At 41.0% G+C, this 23,225-nt stretch overlaps 1 protein-coding gene across 5 annotated transcripts in view; it reads right to left on the bottom strand.

The window, feature by feature from the left end:
• The window catches only part of ATP2B2 (ATPase plasma membrane Ca2+ transporting 2), a 1,489,679-nt gene that overhangs the window by 188,461 nt on the left and 1,277,993 nt on the right, over positions 1-23,225 (bottom strand). For all 5 annotated transcript variants that reach the window (XM_086938944.1, XM_086938947.1, XM_086938945.1 and 2 more), the window contains one exon: positions 9,195-9,282. In XM_086938944.1, coding sequence (XP_086795070.1) covers positions 9,195-9,282 — 88 coding nt within the window. The remainder of the gene's footprint in view (positions 1-9,194; positions 9,283-23,225) is intronic.

Below are 23,225 nucleotides of genomic sequence, written 5' to 3'. Positions count from 1 at the left end.
GTGTTACTATAAGAGTGCACCAAGATAGGGTGTGACAGTCCTTGCCTTAAGTGTTCTAGAGAGAACTGTGTGTTTTCCTAACTTAGGGCCTGATTTACTGTTTAGCAGACTAATACTCCATCACAAAAGTGGTGGAAATATTCCATCCATCTTATTACAAGCTTAAAATACCTGAATGCACTTGTAATTAGGTGAATGGGATAGTCGTTGGTTTTGATTCAGTGTATTAAGGGATATCCTGTCCACCTTATTACAAGTGTGTTATATCCTAATGCACATGTAAAAAGGTAGATGGTACTTTTGTAATGGAATACCCATCGACAAAACTCTGAGTAAAATCACTCAGGGGCATATTTATATATTTATAAAAACGTCACCTTACTGTGCTGCCCTGCATGAAAGGACAAGGGCAGGAATGTGCCATATTTAAAAGAATACAACGCATTCCATTCCTTGTTTTTGTGCATGAAGGGGCATCTTTGTGCACAAGAAAAATCTTGAGAGGGCTTTTCCTCTTCCTATGTCTGCTGCAGAGTGCATCATTCATAGAAAGAGGAAAAAGACAAGGAGAAATAAAGATATTCTCCTGGGGAGACTATCTTTTTGGTACAATCCCATGTTCCCTTTTCTTGGAAATCTGGGAATGCATCAAACTTCATGAATGTTGCAGAGGAACTAACCCTGGGCATAGTTTGTGTAGTAGCGCTACGCGTAGCTACGCAAAGTCCACTTCGCAATACCCGAGCTACACGTAGCTATTAGAACTGCGTAGTGTACTGTGCAAAATGCTGTTTGCACTGATTGCACAGTGCCGGATGCTTGTCCGCACTGTGAAATCAGTGCCAACCGCATCTTGCACAGTGCAAGCTGTCGTTTTCTGCCGCTTGAGTAGATTTCTACTCGAGCAGCAGCTTTCTCACACCGGACTGGTAGTTTCTCATCGCGAGCGGTCACGAGCATACGCGACCACTCGTAACGAGAAACCTGACCTCCCCGCGTTGAGAATCTCGCCAGGAGGTTTATTTTCCACGCTCGCGATCGGCAACTTGATGTTGCTGATCGCAAACAAGGAAAAAGTTTTGACGGAATGTCATTTTGCTCGCTCGCGGGCGCCAACTTGATGTTGAGGACCGCGAGCAAGCAAATAATGACCGCTACGCGTATTTCCACTGTTCTACACGCAATTCGCGTAGTGTGAAGTAGCGCAAACTTCGCAAACTATGCGAGCGTAGCGTGGTCCTTCGCCCAGGGTTAATAAGAACACCCATGCAACACCCCTGGAAATGCTGGCTGGGACAGACAACTGAAACACAGTGATTTGTGATGCAGTACTTTACCTAAGATTTATGAAGCCACACAGCGCCACACAAGGTGGTCTTGCGTGACTTCATAAATCTCTTTTTTAAGTTGCATCACTCTTCACCACATTTCATGGTGCAAGAGTGAAACGGGGGCTTGTAAATATGCCTCTTTGTGTTGTTTCATTTAAGGTAGGTCATCTAGTTTTCAGGTGGGCGATCTGTACCTGTCAATGCGCTCACTCTTCAGTGCCAGTTCTATGCCAGTTTGTGGGTTTTCCCAGCAGATTTCTCTGGATGAATTTTATGTCTTAAAACCAAACCACCCACCCTCTGGTACTGCTGTTATTGATGAACATATATTCAGATTAATTTATTGTTGTAATCAAATTCAAACTCTGTATGTCCACAAATCGTATACAAGATTCCAGAATATTGTACAAATTCCACCTGCACTGATATAATCAGATATAAGTGGCTGAGGAAACCATGTCCTAAAAATGATCATTCCAAGATACTATCTTAATGTGGAAACATCTGTTGAATCTCATAACAGGTTGTAACACTAGCAACTATACATTGCCTAAACAATGATTACCAACTTTATTCAGTTGTCCACCAAACACAGTTGGTTAGAGTAAAATACATACTTTACATACTGTTATATCTGCTAAATACAGTGCAATGTTTTAAATCATCCACAGCTATGAACAGGCCTGATTAGCAGCATATATAAACCATAGTCACCTTGAGCAGAAAAAGGTTCCAGCTTCTCTCAAACATAAAATGTCAAATGTGCACATTTTATATCATTAAGTGGGAACTATTTTAAGTTCAGCACTGGGATATATAAGAGTATGTCCTAGACACTGATTGGAATTTACCAAGACACAAGCTTAATGCTTGCATTTTGATGAGAAAACACTTACAGTGGTTCATGCATGTATTTGCATTTGGTGCTTGTATACAACAACAACCTTAGGCGACATAATGAGTGGATCAAATTTATTTGCCATTATTTTTGCTACATTCGGGATAGAATAATAGAAAATGAATCACATTGTTCCCTATAGAATGGAACAATCTGAGCAAACTCTGCAGAAATTGAAACTTGCAAACAAGACCATTAAAACAACAGGTGGAAGAAATTGTTGATTCCCGTCTGTTTTTTGGAAGACAGGGCTGAATACACAGAGGGCCAATACCGATGTACAACATAAGGGTGGTAGGTTTTTAAGATCCTAAAAAAGTGGAATAAATGTTTTACACCAGCATCTTTCCAGAGCAAGCACAAAGGGTGCCGGCCTGACGTCCATCCTTAGGTTCAGCAAAAAATACAAGTAGTTGCTAAACTGCTTTACTAAGAGATTTGAAATGTTATCCTATTTATCACAAGTGAAGGCACACCTCTGGAGTTTGAAATTCAAAATAATCAGTTTTCCAAGATTATACCTTAACTCTACAAGACCAATGAGCTTCCTTTTGACGGATCAAGTGCCATCTTTGCAAAATGGACCTCTAATACTCTCTGTAGCTTCGTGCTAAACTCAATCAGTCATCACAAAATCCTATTTTTCACTGATCCCACTTTGGCTTGGGATTGGGAAGAACAGCCAGAAAAATAGAACTGACTGCCACACACAATTATTATGTTTCTTATATAGCGCCTGAATCGACCCCCGAAGGGGTATCTCCGCGCTTGCCTTGGGAACCCGTCCTGGCTTTTCCCTGTGAGATAGCCCCTACAGGGCATCCCCAAGGTGAAAGCCAGGCATCCCGCCGCGGGGGGCCGTTGTGGAGATTAAGCAAGCTTAATGCCCAGAGTTGCAGAGTGTGAACCCATGATTAGGTCAGGCACCGAAGCGAGAATTATCGAGTCCATGGACATTTGAGCTCAAGACCCTGCCACGTCGGGAATTGAACCCTGGTCCCGGGTCTGACCTCTGCTTCAGGGTCTGCCTGCTCTAACCAGTGAGCCACACTTCTCCACAATGGGAATGGCAATATAAACTCTGTTGCTGCTTTAGGAAAATACCAGCATGAAAATGAGCCAAAGGGCAACTCCCTCCAAGACACAAGTTCAGAATGAGTGCCATCCATCCTTGGAGATGGCCACAAACTTTAACGAATCCAAACAAAACACAGACTTTGGGAACTCCATTTTTTTCAGCGACTCTGAAGTTCTCTCATCTTGGGACATATGGCCTGGGCCTTAGATGTTTCCTCTAGTGACTGCAGGTGAGCTCATCTGATTAAACATCTCCTTACCCAGAGGGGAGAGACTGTGAACACCTAAATGACCCCTGACAGGATTTAGCTCTTGGCGTTGCCCTCAATGGCCCTCAATGTCTCAGGGCCTGCAAATCCTAGAAGGCTAAGACATGAATTATGTGCAGAATATATTTGTGTAGAGCATAATATTATTTAATTATGTGAGAGGTCAGGAAGCATTTCTTACCCCTAGCATGACCTTATATTTCTTCTGGGTGGCCATCTGACAAATTATTATTGGGGCACACATTTCAATTTTGAAAAACATTTAGAAGATTTGGGGCCCTGCACAGTCACAAGATTTGACTGAGATTGGCTCCTGACACTCCTCATGAACCAGGTTTGCTGTGCCATTCTTTGTGGGCATGTGCCCTTAGGCTTCAGGTCTTAAGTACTTATTTCTGTTTACTGACATAGTTGTTGGCACACACAAGAAAAGAAGTTACGGAGGTATATATATCTAATACACAGTGCAAAAAGCTCTACTGCAGAGGCATAAAATCAATGTGCTGGGGTAGAGCAGATGAGAAGAACAATACTGTCTTGTTAGCTTACACTCTTCCCACCATGTCATACAATTTCTTAGCTGGAATATTTGAGGAGTGCACACAGCACACAGAAGATATGCTATTAACTTATTTACTCCTATGTTAAGCGTCAAGGCACACATACTACATTTCTTCAGGAAACTAAGCTTGAAAACAATGGTGAGGCGAATTCAGACCATTAGGTATTCATCATATGCCATGGGGCACTAATCTAGGTGAGAGTATGTATCCTCTTATAGATATTCACAGCAATATCTGATAAAGATGGAAGATATACTATTGTGTATAGACTCCCTCAGCCATCTCACAAAATCGATTGATTACCTTGGAAGTGGGATCTCAGATCACAATCCCTTATTGGGGTACTTCCAATGGGGCAGAGCAACTCTGTTAATCCCACTTGGCATCTCCAACCTGAGACATTAGTAGGCCTTTTTATTTGGACCACAGCGGCTTTGCATCTCAGTACTTTAATGATACCCCTGCTTTACTGGGGGTAGAGTGGGAGGCGTTTATAGTGGGACTAAGACATTTACACTGTTTTAGGTGCCTGTAGGGAGATTTGTGATAAAAATCCAGCAGGTTGAAACTACTCTAGCCTGCCTTGAACGAGAACTAGCTTGGGATCTCATGAGGAAGTAAGCACTTGAGACGGCACTGGTGGAGGACTTAGACCTGTACAATGCTGTCTGGGCCCCAATAAGATGCAGAGTCTGATGACATGATTATGTCCCCCATAGCATCTTGACAAAGTCAGTGAAGGGGTTGGGGACTCATGATAATCAATATGCCCATAGCAAAGAGGTTCAAATTTACATTGGAACTACAGGTCTTCTTAACATTTCTTTCCGTAGTGTGTGTGACTACATGGTTCAACCACCAAGTACGTGGTATGAACAGATATGAATTCATGAGCTACACAAGAGTTGACAACACTATGTCACCAATGTAAAAGGTTGAAATGCAAATCTGTTTTAGTTTTGGAGTTAAAAGAGTACAGTCTTGATCAAAGGAAAATGCAAGTGCACCACTGTGATTTCACAAATTAGTAGTTCAGTGTTTATCACAAGTGATCACAAATAAAGACATATGCAATGAACAACTGTTAACTAAGCCTCTCTCGTTAATGTATAGATTACTCACTGCTGGAAGTTTGCTATATGGTCTATAAGCATGGCATGCAAGTTTGAATGATGCATGAGTTAGATAAATTTCATAGCAGTCACACAGATGGCACAAATAGTGCGGTATCCAAATGCTTAAAATACATATCTGGCAACATCTATAGGAATCTATTAGTGTTGAGGGTCCTCCAGGAAGGCATTTGACCAACTAACACATAAAGTGCCCCATTATCTATTAATATTGAGCATACCCAGGAGCACAAGTCCCCCTAGGTGATGACCCAATGATAAGAATGCGGCTAGTATCCCTAGTCGGTGAGTATCCTTTTAATTAAAAAGGGATGCCTCCACTAAACCACATAAATAGGCTTTTTTTAAAAATATAAATGTGTTCCCTCCTTTTGAATTTAAAGAAATTCATGGGTGAAAAGTGAGCAAACTCCGGATAAATCTTCTTTCTCCCTCTCTTTTTTGGAACTGTTAGAATCCATCATGGCCACTTCCTTACTCATAGAATGATCATTTTACTTGCCATAAAAACTGGAATGATGAAAATGATGAACCTCAAACACATGCTGTAGTACAAACTTTTCTTGTAATGGGAGATGCTGCCAGCTTGTTACAGTGTTATATTAGGCCTTTAAGGAACATACTCAGATACCCTTCTCATGCTTCAAGTGACTTGAGAAACAGATATAGGCAGGTCTTTACATGAGGCAAAATGGAGCAGGACTTTGGAATACCCATACTTAATCAGATTGCCTGATTTAAAAACACACAATATTGAATAATACACAGAGCATGGGTGACCTGAGAGAGGATTAACCATATATTCCCGAATGCTGTCAAATGTCCTCACTGCAAGTCGTTGCAGGTAGACTTTCAACAAGTTATTGAGCTGCAACTCTCCACCCAAATATTAATATAACATCAAAGACACTTTTGATACAAATGCCCATGCTGCAGCACCAGCATGTGGGAGGAATGGGAGTGAGCCTTATAAAGCACATTAAGACAATTAAAGTGATGCCACTTTACTAACCTTGCTCTGCTACCAGATAGCTTACGATATTTACAATGAAGTGATGGGGCAAATTCGGCCCCCTCAGTAGCTTCTTGATTGTGTTCTCTAATCTGCTGGGCTAAAGAGGAAAGTGGGGTCCTGAGGTGAGAGGGATCCGCAATCCCTCCATTTCCATGTATTAGGAAGCTCTTTGAACTTCAAAATATAGAGAAAGTTGACTACCTCCCCTCGATCCTTTCATACAACTGTGGTGGGTGCTAGTATGAGTCACTTGCCTGCCAGATACTAGATTAGCAAAGTGCCAGCAACCCTGTCCTTGCATGAAATAAACGATCCCCTCTCAGTTTGGGTCATCCCCAGATCTCTTTTCTTACTGGTCATACTCACTGTTGACATAAGTGGCTCGCTGAGCTGCTCTCCACACATCTTCCCTTTGTTGCCTAACAGTGAGAGTTAAGGATTAGGTACTCAACCTAGAGCTCTATTACTAGATACTGTTAATTATATTCCCCAGACAGCAAAGCTTTTATGCATGTTACCCTGAATGTTTGCACTCCTAATCTGTAGATGACTGCATATGAGCCTTAAATGTTTAAAATGTCTTGCGAAAGGAATGACTTGTTTCACATGTACCTAATCAACTGTGTTTATATCATATTTGCAATGTTTTGCATAGCCCAATTTAAACCATTAAAAAACTGAATCACATTGATTTGTTGTCAAACATACTCCATTTTTTCTCTGTGTAAAGAAAGAAAAACATCATTTTCTGCATTTCTTCAGTTAACAGACAAAAATAGTGCAAGATTTGTTTGTTTTATGTTTTGCACTCTGTCAGATCTTAAATGTAGAGCAAGTTCTGTTTTTTCAATTACAATTTTACACGTAGGAAATTGTGTAAATCATATCAACTCAATTTTTACATTTGTTAAAAAAACTTTGGAATCAAAAATACTTTAATTACAAAAACTCCTGCACTTTTTGGATATGTACCATAAAAAAGTTATATGATAGATGAGCTGTGATTTACAGTGTTTCCCAAAGGTTAAATAGATATAGCAGTTCACTTCTAATAAGACATTTTTTTCTTTTAGATCTTACTAATACTACTTATGAGGACTAGTCCTTTACTTTTATATCTCCCTTTGTTCTTTCACCAAACTCTCTTCATTTGCCTTTGTACAGTAATTTAATATGCGTTTTCTCTTATCATTGTCACTTGGCTTCCCAGTCCTATTCATCGGGCTAATCTTATTTTCACATTCATCCTGCCAATTATTTCCTACTCTTTTCCATTCTCCAATAACTTCTCAAACCACTCAACAATATATATGAATCCACGTTCAACCCATTTTTCAGTCAAATGAGTATCCTTTTAAGCTTCATATCTGACTGAATTTTTAAGTACTATATTGTGTAACTATATTGTTGTTTTTTGTGAAATCACACATAACACCATAATTGCTTTCTCTCTGGATTGCCATATCTACCAGACAGTGCTGAGACAGAATATCGAGTTGGAAATGTCGATTGAGACAAAATATTGAGTTGGAAATATTGTGATTCAGAAAAATCGACAGCAAGAATATCGGGGTCAAGAATTAACTGAGACAAAATCCTAACTTTAGTAGTCCTAAATGCCTTCTGTGAATACTGAAAGTAAGTTAGGATTTTGTCTCAGTTAAACTTCGTTTTGTTTAGGTTTAATTTAACAACAAAATGTAAGATTAATTGACCAAAATCCTAACTTTAGTACTCCTAAGTGCCTTGTTTGAATACCGAAAGTCGTAAAGTTAGGATTTTGTCTCAGATTACTTTTGTGAATCGGGTCCTGTGTGTCTAAAGTCTCCATGGCAATTACCATGGGAACACACTTTTTTCATCCACACTTTTTCTCACCCCAGCTTGATGGATCACCCTGAAACTTCCCATGCACAACAAGACCCAACTTGTCAAATTTTTGGCAATTTAGTCAAGATTTTTTAAACAGTGCCAAAGGTAAAGGCAAGTCATAAAATTATTTTCCTATGGAAACATGGTCCAAACTAAACACCACATCCGACTCCTTCATGCTCGAAACCGGACACCGACCTGTGGGGGATTTTGGCAATAAAGTTATTTATTTCATAATTTCGCTGCGACACGTTTCGGCAAAAACTGCCTTGATCATATCAATATATATATATGTCCTCTCCTCGAACTCCGGTAACTGTCGTGGGCTGTCCCCGGCGGTCCAAGCAGGGACACCGGAAGTCCCTAATACGTTACAGCAGTCGTTTTAATTCAAAGGACTACTCGGACGCCTTCCAATGCAGATAACAAATATATTTAATGACAAAAAACTACGAGTTTCAGCAGTTACGCCTTGATCACACTTTGAATTATAACTACTGCTGTAACATATATATATTTATTTATTTATAAGTTAAATAAAGATGGGGGTGAAAAATGGGACCACCTTCACAGGTGATGTTTTTAGTAAAGATGGCTGTCTATGCATCCCTTCATTCCGCACAATATTCCATCTCTCATCCCCTCTCTTTTTTTTTATCTCATTAAAAGGAATCAATTTCAGATTTTTTTTTTTACCTTGTTAAAAGATCATTGTGTTCCCCTATCTAATTGGGCTTTTCTCCATGTTACCTGTTAACTGAAATCTGTTTTTCACAAATCACATTATTTCTTTGGCATTCAAAATACCACCCTATAGTCATCTGCTTCTTTTATCAGCATGCTTGAAAAGAAAATAAAGCTTAAAAAAAAGGAAATTACCTATCTGGGTTAGGTTTACTTAATACATATATATTATCAAGTGAAATACAGCAATTTATAAAAACATCACAGAGTGAAAATGAGAAATGTAAAATATGTTTATGCAATGAACTGTACAAATCATCATTTGAAAAAACTGTCAAGAAAATTCATGTACCTTTTACTAATGTGTGTTTATCAGTGGGAGAAGAGCGAGCGAGCACTCGAAGCTTTGGCCAGATCTTGTCAATTCGTTCTTGCTCAATCTAGAGAAAAGCATTGAAAAATCAACTGTTTTTTGATACAGCGTCAAGAAGGGTGATTGAAAAAGGTGTGTTAAAATATTTAAAGTATAGTTCTAATTGCATTACATTTTACAAATAATTCTATAGATCCTAAAAGGGGAGACTGAAAACAACAGGATCTACATTATCAAATATTATGCCCACTAATGTTCAAATTAGCCATGGTTCGACATCAAAGCATGGATCAAACGTAATAAATAATAGTACAGCCAGATAAATTAAAAAAAATCATATTTGAATCTAAACCACAGTGTGACAGCTAGATTTATAAATGTAAATTCCAGTACAAGGTGCAGTTTCAACAAAATGTAGTTGCTAGAATATGGAAATAAAACGGACCTCTAAAGAAACAAGTTGGCACAATTTCATTTAGAAATGGCTGGCTGCCCATATTCATGGTATTTGGCATCACTTGGAATTTGAATTTGACCATGACACAGTACCTGTTCTCTTGTGCCACATTCGTATATAACTTAAACCATTTATACCTCATTATATGGGGATTTCTCTAATATCTGACTCATCTCTGTGCAAACAATTTATTTACATCATCTGAACTCTAGCCACACTCACCTGCTCACAGTCCTCCTCATCAATTGTATTATTTTGTAACATCTTAAGTTATCATTTTAAACCATGTGTAATGATAATTACAAAGAATAAGGGCTCGGCCCTAACATCAGTCATCTTTTCCAAGGTGTCAAAGTCGAGAAAACAGGAAACGTCTTTGACATGTGTGCTGGCTGCAAATTTCCAAATTATGTCTGACTCATATTAAACGTGAAACGAAAGTTGTGCCTCTGTTGCGGACAATAGATCCTTAAATATTAGAGGGGACGTTATAAATACATTACAACAAATTAAAGGCAAACATAACATGTAGTTAAAAAAAAAGCCTATTGCTTCAGTGCGGTATACCGAAGCCCATGACGCAATGAGTGTGTAAATTCGGTTTATAAACAGTTTTGTTTACAATTCTCTGAACCATAACTTTACTGTGAACTAGATGAAGTGTTAATTTAACATTTATAGAGAATATTGTTTCTACCTGGAAATACTAAGCACGATATATATGAGCTGTCTAAATAACAAATAATAATAAAAACAATTGATATATCTACTCATTCAGCTAAAAATACAAGCCACAAAAATTACTTTAAAAAGGACATTGAGATTCGTTCATGGTCAAACGTTTAGGGCTTGTTCAAGATTAAGCAACAGGGCAAGGTATAAAGGGAGCTTCAAGTGAGCTGTGTATGCACATTCTTGTAGGAAGTTGGAATATTCATCACATGCAGGAAGTACTTCAGCATAATAGTTTTGAATCCCAACTCAAGCAGGGGTATAGCTTTAAATTGTGCAGCAGACACAGTGGCCTCTGAGGCCCAAAAGTCTAAGGTGTCCATTGTACCCTAATTATATCTGAACTGTGCTACTAAACAGAAGAAGAGTGGCATTTCACTTGCTTGCATTAGAGCACTTTCCAGCTTTGCTACCCCACTGATTGTAAGGAAATATAAACCAAAACCAAATAGAACTTGAGGATCAGTCTCTGTACAATACATCCTTTTCAAACAGTATCTCACACCAAAGGAGAAATATATTTGCTAGACAACTCCGGCATCAAGCACAGCTGTCATATTGTTAACTTATATTAATTTGTTGAGTGATAAAGAATGTTAGAACAATGAAATGGTGAGAGCTGCTGCTTTGAAGTCAATGAAGAGGCTCAGGCCCTTAAATGGCTGGTATAAACATTCTGCTCCAACATTCCAATGTTTGTCTTTCGGTATATCCCATTTTAATTTGGAACATCCTATGCTCAGTGGGTGGAAGGCTCTAATAGCCTTGTAGCCCTTTCCCCTCGGGCTATACCAGTTGTTAAATGCCCCCTCCCTCATTATAGGCCCTCACCTCGGGCTTGAGCCTATAACTCAGTTTCAGGGCCTTTTACCAACCAGTATACCCCTTGGCAGCAGGCTATAAGGCCTCCTTAATAAATAAAAAATAGTAAAACTGTGTTCCATATTAATCAGATTACAACACTGGCCTAATTAGCCTATGAGGTCCATGCACTAAGATAAATGTTCAAATATACATATTGTTCCATAATAGAATGCTATCTTTGTATATGCTACGCCAGTGAGCATATCAGATCACTTTTTATTTTTTTATTCACACCGAGAGTAGGTATTTTTACAAAAGTACAAATATAATACATGATTTCATAGTATAAGAATTAAAAGTACAAATATAATACACTATTTCATAGTATTAGAATTAACAGGAAAAGAAGGTATATATATAAAACCTAATACGTTTGATACATGGTGTTTCAAAGGACCCGGAAAGATGAACATCACTTATATTACTTATATCAAAATACAGAAAATTATCATTTCAAAAATTCTTTCGGGTGTATAGCATAGAAGCAGACAGCTAAATACAAAATTCATGTAGGGGAACCATTTTGCTACTTATACATTTTGGGCCATATTTAGGTAAATACTATTTAACGATGCTAAAATACCGAATTTTACCGATTCGGTATTTCAGAATCGGTAAATGGTATGTAGCTAAAAATTCGGTAAATATTACCGATTCGGTAATATTCAGTATTTCTGAATCAGTATTTACAGATTCGGTAATTCCCATTTATTCCTATGGGCCTGAAGGCTCATAGGAATGAATGGAAAGCTATTCACTATTACCGATTTGGTAAATAATGAATCGGTAATAGGGGGATCACATTCAAGGGTGGCACATTGCACCCCTGAATCGTGCATGTGTGCACATGTGGCACACATACATGCCCTAAGGGCATGTATGTCTGCCACATGGCACTGTTGAAAAAGCTCAAAATTGCTTTTTCAAAGGTTTTCGATATTTACCACCAACTTGCAGTTGGTGATAAATAATGAACCCTTAAAGCACATAAGCACTCTTAAATGTGCTTCCTACATACCTGATTCGGTAAATAATGATTCGGTAAATAAAGAATCGGTAAATACAGATTCTGTATTTACCGAATCATCACCTACATTGGAAATGGCTCAATACCAGTCAGTAAGCCTGAAATGTACCGAATTTTGGGTTTACCTACCAGTAATGAGCCACCTACATCGGGCCCTTTGTCAATATTAAGCCCCCCCAGCCTCCCCACTCCACTTTGCAATGTAAGCCCATATTTTTATCCCCCGACTTCTAGCTTTCCTACCTCTACACGCGTAGAGGGCTGCTTCCTGTTTCCAGACTCCCAGGAGTCTGGCTAACCACACCTGAAAAGTGGGTGGTTCCATGTCCTTCCATCGTGCTGCTAGCATTAATTAATAAATAGCTGTGCCTAAAAACAGGCAGTATTCTTGTTCCTTATTGCATCTCACAGAGCTGTCATACTCCAAGGCTGCCAGTGTAGCAGTTTGCTCAAAATTGGTACCGAATAAGGATTTCCAAAAGGCCAGGATCCCAGATTTTAAGACGGTCAATCTGTCACAATCGAAAAACATATGAATCCGTGTGGCCGGGCCCACCCCACACCTAGGACACCTGTCATCCTCTCTTTTCCCCCCATGTGAAAAGCTTCGCCAGTGTAAAATACAAATTAAATATGGTCTGGTATAGTTGTGCTTTTAGATTGGAAGCTAAGAAGATTTTCGCAGATAACTCCAGGCTCCTGTAAATGTCTACATCCGGATTATTCAGTTTCACTGCCTACGATGTCTCGTTCTTTTCTAGATCATCCTGCATTGCTGCCAATAAGAGATTGTATAAGTCCCCATTTCTACAAAACTTAATTCTAATTAGAGCCATCAGGGGAATCTGCTCAATCTTCACCCTGGGTCTATGTGCCATAAGGATACTCTTAACGTGTGCAAATTTGAAAAACTGATTAGGGAGTATCCCAAACTCCTGTTGTAATTCCAAGAATTGCGGCCGCTTTTTTCCACCATAAAACTTTCCAATGGTGGTTATACCCTTATTCTCCCACTCCTGTCCCATAATATCATAGGCATCCTTTGGAAAGAGCGACCCATGCCATAGGGGGGTATATTGTGTGATTCTAGGAATTTCCATTAATTTTGATATCTGTTTCCAAATGCGCCATGCACTCTTTATCATTTTGAACCGAACTTTATTATAATAGCTGTGCTCCAATTGTTTTAACAGAAGCCAAGAGGCTTCTTTTCCTACTGCTAATTCAAATATTTTAGGAATTTTCTCACTCAAACTCATTCAATCACTTCTATCTATCTTCAGTAAGAAGGATATTTGATGTAACAGAGTGGCCCAGTTTTTAAGTATAAGATCATCCAAAGCAAGTGGGATTGACCTGAACAGGTATAGAAATTTCCACAGGATACTTATTTTCAGAAAATTTCCCCTCCCTATGATTGACAAATGAAACCCATTGACCCTATTTAATTCTATAGCTAAGGTTTTAAATAGTGGGTCAAAGTTTGCTTTAATTATATTGTTCACTTTTGCCGCGACACGCACCCCTAGATAGACTGCTGACTCTGCTCGCCTTGCGTCTTCGAAATCCACGTTCTGTGTGCATACAACAACAATAGTTTTCTCCCCATTCAAGCTATATCCTGATAGTATGCCGAACCTCCCAGTTATGAAAGTAATCTCATCTAGGGCCTCCTTGGAATCTGATGACACAATAGCCACTTCGTCGGCATAGGCCAGTATTTTAGTCTGATACCCCCTGGTGCATATAGGTTTAATTTTAACTGACTGTAACAGCTTCTCTAGAAGTGGGTTAATATATAAAGCGAATAAAATGGGTGAGCAGGGGCAACCCTGCCGGGTCCCTCTGGATATTGAGTCATCCCCTGACTCTCTGCCCATTACTTGTATCCAAGCTTTTGAGTCGCAATGCATTGCTCTAATCGCTCCCTATAAATCCCTGGCCAAACCCCTTCAGCTCCAGGATCCCCCACAGAAATTCCCATGTTACATGATCCATCGCCTTCTCGGCATCCAGAAGGATCATGGCCATCTGGCCCCCCCGTCTCAGACACAATATCGAACAATGAAATTACTCTTCGGATATGGTCAGTTGTTTGTCTCCCTGGTATAAAACCATGTTGCCACGGGGAGACCAAGGGACCAATGACCCTTCCGAACCGAGTAGCCAAGATCTTAGAGCATATTTTAATTTCCGTATTAATTAGAAAAATTGGTCTGTATGACCCTGGCTTGTCTGTAGGCTTCCCTTTTTTGCAAATATGACAATACTGGTTTCTTTCCATGACTCCGGAGTGTTCCCATTTTATTGAATCCCTTTAAACATATCTAAAAAGAGAGGTATTATTGTCATGCCCAGTACTTTGTATAGCTCAAGAGGTATTTGATCAGGGCCTGTGGCCTTTCCTGAAGCCAGGGTCTGCACTGCTATTTGGTTCTCCTCTTGCGAGATCTCTAATTCCAATTCTTCTTTTAAATCTTCATTTAGGACATCTCCCAGCTCCTCTATTGTCACCATCTGTCTAATATCATTTAATGTGATACTTTCCTCCCTATCGCCTTCTTCAGAGTACATCACTTGATAGTAGTCTTGGAAAGTTTTAACTATGTCGTCTGGGTCAGTATACTCTACTCCCCCCATTTATAGCTGAGATTTGATTCTGCACTGACTTTTGCCTAGTGCAAAGAGCTAGTCTCTTCCCGACTGACTCTCTACTTTCATAAAAGTTGTTACACCGGGACTGAAACTCCTCTGCTGACTTTTGTGCAAGCCACCCATTAATCTCTGCCTTAAGGGTCTGAATCTGCACCTGGCTCTGCGTTGTCTCTTTTTCCTGCTTAATTAAAAGTGAGTGCTTGTCCTCTGCTACTTTCAGTCTTCACATCAGCACCTGATTTTTCTCCCTGCGTATGGCTCGTGTTTTGGTCACATAACTAATAGTTTCTCCCCTCACACCCGCATTAAAGGCGTCCCAAACTACTATTCTAGAAGTGCTATACCTGTTAATATGAAAATAATTGATTACCCATTTTCTAATATACTCAATATATTCCCTGTTGACTAATAGCTACTTATCGAAGGACCATTTCCCCCTTTTTTTAATACAGCCTGAAGCTTCCATCCCCAGAACTAACAGATTGTGATCCAATATGACCTTCGGTAAGATTGTTATATTAGCTTTATTGAGGAGATCTATTGTGCAAAAAAAAATCAATCCTAAAATATTTCCTATGTGGGAATGAATAATAGGTGCTACCCGGATTCTGAAGTGCATTTTTGGCCTGCCACATATCCACTAATCCATGGCTCTTAATGAGGGATGTAACTGCCCTATATACCCTTGGTTTCCGCCCTTGATAATTCCCTTGACTATTAGCACCATGTTGTGGATCTAGGGCAATGTTCAAATCCCCACATAGGATGAGGGGAGTAGGCCACGTTGCCAATTCTACCTCAAGATCCTCGAAGATTTGGGGATCGTCATAATTTGAGCCATAGATTGAGTATATAGTGAAACCCAGCCCTGGCTCAACTATAGCCCACCTCCCAAGCTTGTCTGCTGCTCTAAGCCTGACTGGGCCCAATGAATGTTTGGCCAGAATAGCTACCCCTCGAATATTCGATGTTTGAGATGTGGCTACCAATAAGTTATTACCCTGAATCGTCATCAGATGTCTTTTATCCCAAGGGATATAGGTCTCTTGAAAACAGATGATGTCAAATGAATTTAATTTTACCAGCTCCCCCAATTTGCTTCTTTTAGTTACATCATTAAGTCCTACAATGTTTATTGAGCAAATATTTATTCTACCCATCTTAATTTAATTCTGACAGTTCCGACAGCTCCTAGCACTTGAAATAATCCTCTTTTCTCAATCATTTTCTGCAACATTTTCCCACTTAAACAGCTGATTTTCTGAGTTATATATATATGTTTTTAATTGTCTACATTTTTCAACTTCTTCTCTGAGTGTGTTTTTTCCACATTTTACCCCCACCCCTCCTCCACTCCCCAAGCTCACCACCCCCCACCCCCAACCCCGTCGAGAGACACTCAGACATATGTCTGTGTGTGATGAATGCATTGCACCTACCCAAGTGCCCGTGAACAAACCTTAATTTTATTTAATATATGCTGTGCAACTACAGTAACCAGCCTCCTTTCAATAACTTGCTGCCTTCAGAAGAAAAGAAAGACAGAACAAAGGAAGAGGAGGCAGAAAGAAACCCCCCATGAACAAGGGTCTAAAGAAGGCATCCATTTTCTATTTTAAATCTTTTCCAACCCTTCTCATGCTATTAAGCTGTCCAGGTATTCCTTGGCTTTTATCTTGAACAAAAAAAAACGTGTTTTCCCGTTCCAAATAACCTTTAGCTTGGCAGGGTTGTTCAAAAAAGCCTGAGCCCTTTTATTTTGGAATGGTTTAATCATCTGCCTCAACCTCCACCGTCTTTCCATGGTGGTGTGGCAGAAGTCAGGGCGAACAAAATGTGAGACCCCATCCCTAGTGCGTTTTGCCTGAGGTCTTGCCTTTTCAAACACTGCTTTTTGTAGCAGGGAGTTGCCAAAGTAAACCAGTATAGCTCATGGCAATGACCCTGCTCTTACTGGATGCTTTTGCACAAAGGGTCCCTCATGTGCCCGCTGAATCTCTAATGCCCAGTTTCAGTCCGTGAGTTCAGGGAGCGACTCTCTAAATAAATCAATGACATATCTGCGGGCATCCTCCCCCTCAACCCCCTCAGGAACACCCAGGACGCGTATATTGTTCCACCATTGGTGGTTCTCATGTTCTTCCAGTTTCCACTGGATATCTGTTATCTGTGCCTCCTGTGATTTAGCCATTTCCTGGGTACTTGACAGATCTGCCTCTGTGGTACAAATCCGTGATTCCAGATCCGACATCCGCTCCCCGAATGTACTACATGTTTTGGACAGCTTTCGCACCACTCCCTGTAGTTTCCTCATTGCCGCCTGAACCTTGCGCCCATCCTGCCGGGTCTCCTCGCTGTGAGCGGATATCGCCTGCATGTTAGTCTCTAATGTTGGCATAGTAGTCTCACCTCCCTTCTCTCCCATTTCTGCATTTATTGGGGTGCCTACGAGCTGGACCGAGGGGGTGTAGTCCCATATGAGCTCTTTCTCCTGTGTTTTCCTTCTCCTCTGGTTGGTCCCAGACTTTCCTCCCTCTAAGAGCTCTAATTCTAAATCACTGTCACTTGTGTCTGGATTGCTGCTGTCTGTAACTTCATCTGACCACTCTCCCCCATCCGAGACAGAAAAAAATCCAGCTCCTTCTCAGAGTCCTTCTCCGGTTTTTTCCCCCCACCTAAGCCTTCCTCTGCTGTCTCTGCCTCTACTTGCGATATTATCTGAGGTGGTGCTTCAGTAGCAGTATTGACAGCATTGTCAGATTTGTCAGCATTGTCCATTCTTTCACTGGTGCTATTTGCAATGGTATTGGCGTCAATGGGGTGAGCCCTTGTCTCCTCATCACTCAGTCTTACTTCAACTCCACCCCCCCCTCTTTTTACTGGGGGTGCATGCTCACTTTGCAAATTAGACTCAGAGGCCCTTCTGCATACCTGTGTGTCCAATACCTCCTTTACAATCTTCTCCCCTCTGGTCTCTGACGCTGATGCCCCTGCCACCTTGCTGCCATTGCCTCTCATGAGTTCCACTACTGTTGAGCCTGTCGGTCTTGCCGTTACTCCTCCCCATTTCTTCTCCGATAGTGACTTGACTCCGGTGCCGGCTCCTGTACCGGGGCTTTCTCCTCTGTGTGCGCGTGTTGGAGTAGCCACGAAGTGTTCTGCTTCTGTCTCGGCCGTACTTGCTGCAGCAGGGGTTTTCAGGGAGAGTCTTGCTTTCGCCTTTCGTACTCTACGTATTCTCCACGAGCACTCCCGAATCCGCTGCCAAGCAGGTAGTCACCTCTCCTCTGGACTCGATGTCTGCTGTGAGCTCTGCCAGTACTGATGCTGAATCTGCGGCCGATCGGATAGCCGTCTCGCCTCCTCCTCTGACACTGCCAACACGCTGATCTGGGAGCGCTGAAGCAGAGGCCACCAAACGAAGTGGAAATGTCAGGAATATCCTCAGAAGGTTCTGGGAGTACCTGAGCAGCGTCAGCCCAATGCAAGCTGGCACCAGCTGCACATACCGCCCCTGCGAAGTCTGCGGAGTCTGCGGAGTCCATACGCCACAGGTAAGCTCTGGTTGCATGATTCCGTCCTTATACCGCCTTTACGATTGTGAGAGTGGCTGTATGGAAGAGTGTGTGCTTGTATCAGTGATTTTATAAGGGAGTAAGTATGTCTTAGTGGCTGTGTGAATAAGTGAGGTGGTGTATGTATTACTGTATAGGTGAGTGGGACTGATTCTTTGCAGAACTGACTAGGTTTGTGAGTAATTGTGGATGAGTGGATGTGTGTGAGTGTCTGTATAGGTGTCTGGGTGCATATGATAGTCCTGTATTGATGAGTGACTGCATGCTTGAGTTATTGTATGGGTGAATGAATGGATGTGTGTGTATTATAATAATAAATAATAAATAAATAATAAGGAATCAGTCAGTGGGTATGTAGTAACTGCTACTGGTGTGTCTATGGTTTAAAAAATGGTAGTCTGTATTTTAGAGTGGGTATATCGAAGGTTATATAAGGTCGTAAGGAGGTGCATCAGATTAACATGTGGATGATGTCATCACTGATGTTATTTGAGATGTCATCAGTGATTTCACTGACCATGTCATGAAAGATGTAATACGTGACATCATTAGCAGTGCATTGCAGAGGCACGAGCTATAGTTAGCTTAACTAACTATAACAGCTGAATTTCTCTGGTTTTGTATTAGTGAAACGTCCAACTAACGATAACGTCCCTGAAACCTGTGTTTTTTCCAGTGAATTTCTAAGGGTTTTTAAATGCTAATTTCTAACTATAACATCCCTAAAACCCATTTTTTTTCCAGTGAATTTAAAAGGTTTTTTAAAAGCGAATTTCTAACTATAATGTCCCTGAAGCCTATGTTTTTTTCAGTGAATTTCTAAGGCTTTTTAAATACTCATTTCTAACTATGCCTACAGAGGTAGGCCATGTGCAGAATGAGGAAGAAAGGCACAGAAAGAAGCAAGAGAAATGCAGAAAGAGAAAACAGAAGTCTAGAAAGAGGAAGAAAGGTGCAGTCAGAAGCAAGAGATATCCAGAAAGGACCAACAGAAGTGCAGAAAGAGGCCTTGTTGCAAATTTATACTGTGCCCCCAACTTTTTGCTGACTGGTACTGGTGGTAACTGACTAACAAACCAGGCCTGGAGCCAGCGCTATGCTGAAGGACACTTGGAATACATTGAAAATACCTACATGCACTACGGTACACTATGGGTTGGGGTACCCTTGAGATTGACATGACCACCCTGTAAGCCCTAGTACATAATAGGACAGGTGGATTAAAACTACCTATGTCAGAGGTGCAGAGAAAGGCAAGATAAGTGCAGAAAGAAGCAACAGAGGTGCAAAATGAGGAAAGAGAGGTGTAGAAACAGGCAAAAAAGGTACAGAAAGAAGGAACAGGGGTACAGAAAGAGATAAGAGGGATATAGAAATTTGCAAGAGAGCTACAGAAAGAAGCAAGAGCAGTGCAGAAAGAAGCAAGAGAAGTGCAGAAAGAAGCAAGAGAGGTAGAGAAATATGGAAGAGGGGTACAGGAAGAGGCAAGAGGGATACAGCATTTTTCAAAATAGGTGCAGAAAGAAGGAAGAGAAGTGCAGAAAGAACAAACAGAGGTGCAAAACGAGGCAAGAGGGGTGCAAAAAGAGGTTGGAGGGGTGCACAAAGAGGCAAGAGAGGTACAGAAAGAGGCAAGAGGGGTGAAGTATGAAGGAAGAGAAGTGCAGAAAGAGGCAATAGATGTGCTGAAAGAGGCTCGAAGGATGCAGAAACAAGCAAGAGAAGTGCAGAACGAGGAAACAGGGGTGCAGCAAAAAAGAGGCAAGAGGTGTAGAAAGAGGCAAGGGGGGTGCAGAAAGAGGCAAGAGGGGTGCAGAAAGAGCCAAGAGAGGTACATAAACAAGCCAGAGAAGATGCCGAAAGAGGCAGGAAAATTGCTGAAAGAAGCAACATAGGTGTAGAAAGAAGCAAGAGAAGTGCAGAAAGAACCAACAGAGATGCAAAAAGAGACAAGAGGGGTGCAGAAAGAAGTAGGAGAGGTGCACATAGAGACAAGAGAGGTACAGAATAAGGCAGGAATGGGCGCAGAAAGAAGGAAGAGAAGTGCAGAAAGAAGCACCAGAGGTGTATAAAGATGCAAGAGAAGTACAGAAAGAGGCATGTGAGGTGCAGAAAGAAGCAAGAGCAGTGGAGAAAGAACCAACAGAGGTACAAAAAAAGATGCAAAAGGGGTGCACAAAGACGCAAGAGAAGTACAGAAAGACGCAGGGGTACAGAAAGAAGGAAGAGAAGTGCAGAAAGAAGCACCAGAGGTGTATAAAGATGCAAGAGAAGTACAGAAAGAGGCATGTGAGGTGCAGAAAGAAGCAAGAGCAGTGGAGAAAGAGCCAACAGAGGTACAAAAAAAGATGCAAAAGGGGTGCACAAAGCTGCAAGAGAAGTACAGAAAGACGCAGGGGTACAGAAAGAAGGAAGAGAAGTGTAGAAAGAAGCAATCAAGGTGCTTAAAGAGAAAATAGCTGAGCAGAAAGAGTCTAGAGGAGTGCAGAAAGAGGCACACAGGTTGCAGAAAGAAGGGACAGGAGTGCATAAAGAAACAGGAGGGGTGCAGAAAGAACCAAGCGAAGTGCATAAAGAAGCAACAGGGATGCAGAAAAGGGGAAGTGAGGAGGAGAAACAGGCAAGGGGGATACAAAAAGAAGCAAGAGAGTTGCAGAAAGAAACAAGAGAAACGCAGAAAGAGGCAACAGAGGTGTTGAAAGAGGCTAGAAGGGTGCAGAAAGAGGCAAGAGAAGTACAGAAAGAAGCAACAGTGGTACGGAAATAGGTAAGAGAGGTGCAGAAACAGGCAGGAAAGGTGCAGAAAGAGGAACCAGGCATGCAAATAGAGGCAAGAGAGGTGCATACAGAGGGAAGCGGTGCAGAAAGAGGCAAGAGGGATTCAGAAAAAAGCAAGTGAGGTGCAGAAAGAGGCAATTGAAGTGCAGAAATATGCAAGTGAGGTACAGAAAGAAGCAAGAGAAGTGCAGAAAGAGGCAAGAGGATTGCTGAAAGAAACAATAGAGGTGTAGAAAGAGCAAGCGAAGTGCAGAAAGAACCAAAAGAGGTGCAAAAAAGAGGCACGGGGGTACAGAAAAAGGTAGGAGAGGTGCACAAAGATGCAAAAGAGGTACAGAAAGAGGCAGGAGGGGTGCAGAAAGAAGGAAGAAAAGTGCAGAAATAAGCAGCAGAGGTGCTGAAAGAGGCACAAAGAGTGCAGAAAGAGCAAGTAAAGTGCAGAAAGAACCCACAGGGGTACAGAAAGAGGCAAAAGAGGTGCAGAACCAGGCAGGGAAGGTGCAGAAAGAGGGAACAGCGGTACAGAAAGGGGCAAGAGAGGTGCACATATTTTTTGAGAAATAAAGTTAGAGTTAATAATATTGTTTTACATGAGTACATGTAAATAATTTTTTTAAACAAATGACGTAACTTTTTCAAATTATAAGAATGATAACAATACCTAAAAACATATACTTTTCAAGGCAATGTTGACCTTTTGTCCACAATATTTTGTAGTCGATATTCTTGTACTTTATATTATTTATATGTAAAGTCAATATTACGGTTGTTGATATTTTATCACAATTATTTTGTGGTCACTAGTTCATCATGCAACCGATCAGCAGATATGCAGATATGTATTCATATGTCTTGTATTTGGTGTGATTACATTTCATAATTTTAGCCCATAAAAACTAAAAAGCAAACACATAAATGAATAATAGATCAATTTATTTCTGATGGGGTTTGTTTGTTATTTCAGATACAATTAGATCACTTGGCACTTTAAATATATTTGAAAATTCATAACTGCTTGAGCATCTAAAGGACAATCTTGGAGCCTCTGGTAGAGCCTACTCTCATGTACCTACTTTCTGTGGTAGATGTCAGTCGATGAAGCTACAAGCTTTCTTCTAGTCACCCTTAATAATACATTTTGAAGTTGCATCGTGAGTGTCAAATAAACTCTTTTGAAGGACTTTTCATCCTATATTGCAATCCTAACTTGTCTGGAGCTGGAGGGTGGAGACAAAATAAAATAAATAAATTTACCTGATCCCCGCTGCCTCTGCCGTCCGCTCCATCGCACTCTTCCTGCTTCTGGGACAGGCTCCCACACTGCACTGCAGCCAATCATGATGCTGCAGGCAAGCAGCATCAGGATTGGCCTGAGCGCAATGACTTTGTGCTCCCAGGCCGACTGGTAGTCTGTGCCTGCTTTCTCCAGTCCCAACAACGCGGCTGTGGCTGGAGAAAGCTTCAAAGTGCATGAGATGTTTGGCCGACCTCAAATGGCCCGACCAAACACCTTGTGGGCAGTGAAGGGACAAGGAAGTGCACTACCACAGTGTCATCCCACTGGACCCGACCCCAAGATTTGGCAGAGTGGTTCCAGGGGGATTAAAATAAAACAATAATAAATCATTGTATTTGCGGCTGGTGGCCGAGGGGGTGGCGCTCCTCTTCCCTAATCGAGAAGCCACCGCTTTAGCAAAGGTTTTATTGGTGTAAACATGCTATTCTCCATCGTCCTATCCTGTGTTACTAACAGTCTTTAGAAAAAACTTGCAAATTATTGATTGGAGAGTTTCAGTTCCTGGAGTCAATAGTGGAATAACTCTAAATATAGGTCCTAAGTATTTTCAGCACCTAGATCTATTTTGGTCCACTTAATGTGTGGCACAAATAAATAAATTAATGTTAAACGACATGTTCAAATT

This window comes from Lissotriton vulgaris, chromosome 9 (assembly GCF_964263255.1).
Source record: "Lissotriton vulgaris chromosome 9, aLisVul1.2, whole genome shotgun sequence".
NCBI lineage: Eukaryota > Metazoa > Chordata > Amphibia > Caudata > Salamandridae > Lissotriton > Lissotriton vulgaris.
The sequence above is the reverse complement of the archived record's forward strand: the minus strand, read 5'-3'. Positions and strand labels throughout refer to the sequence as shown.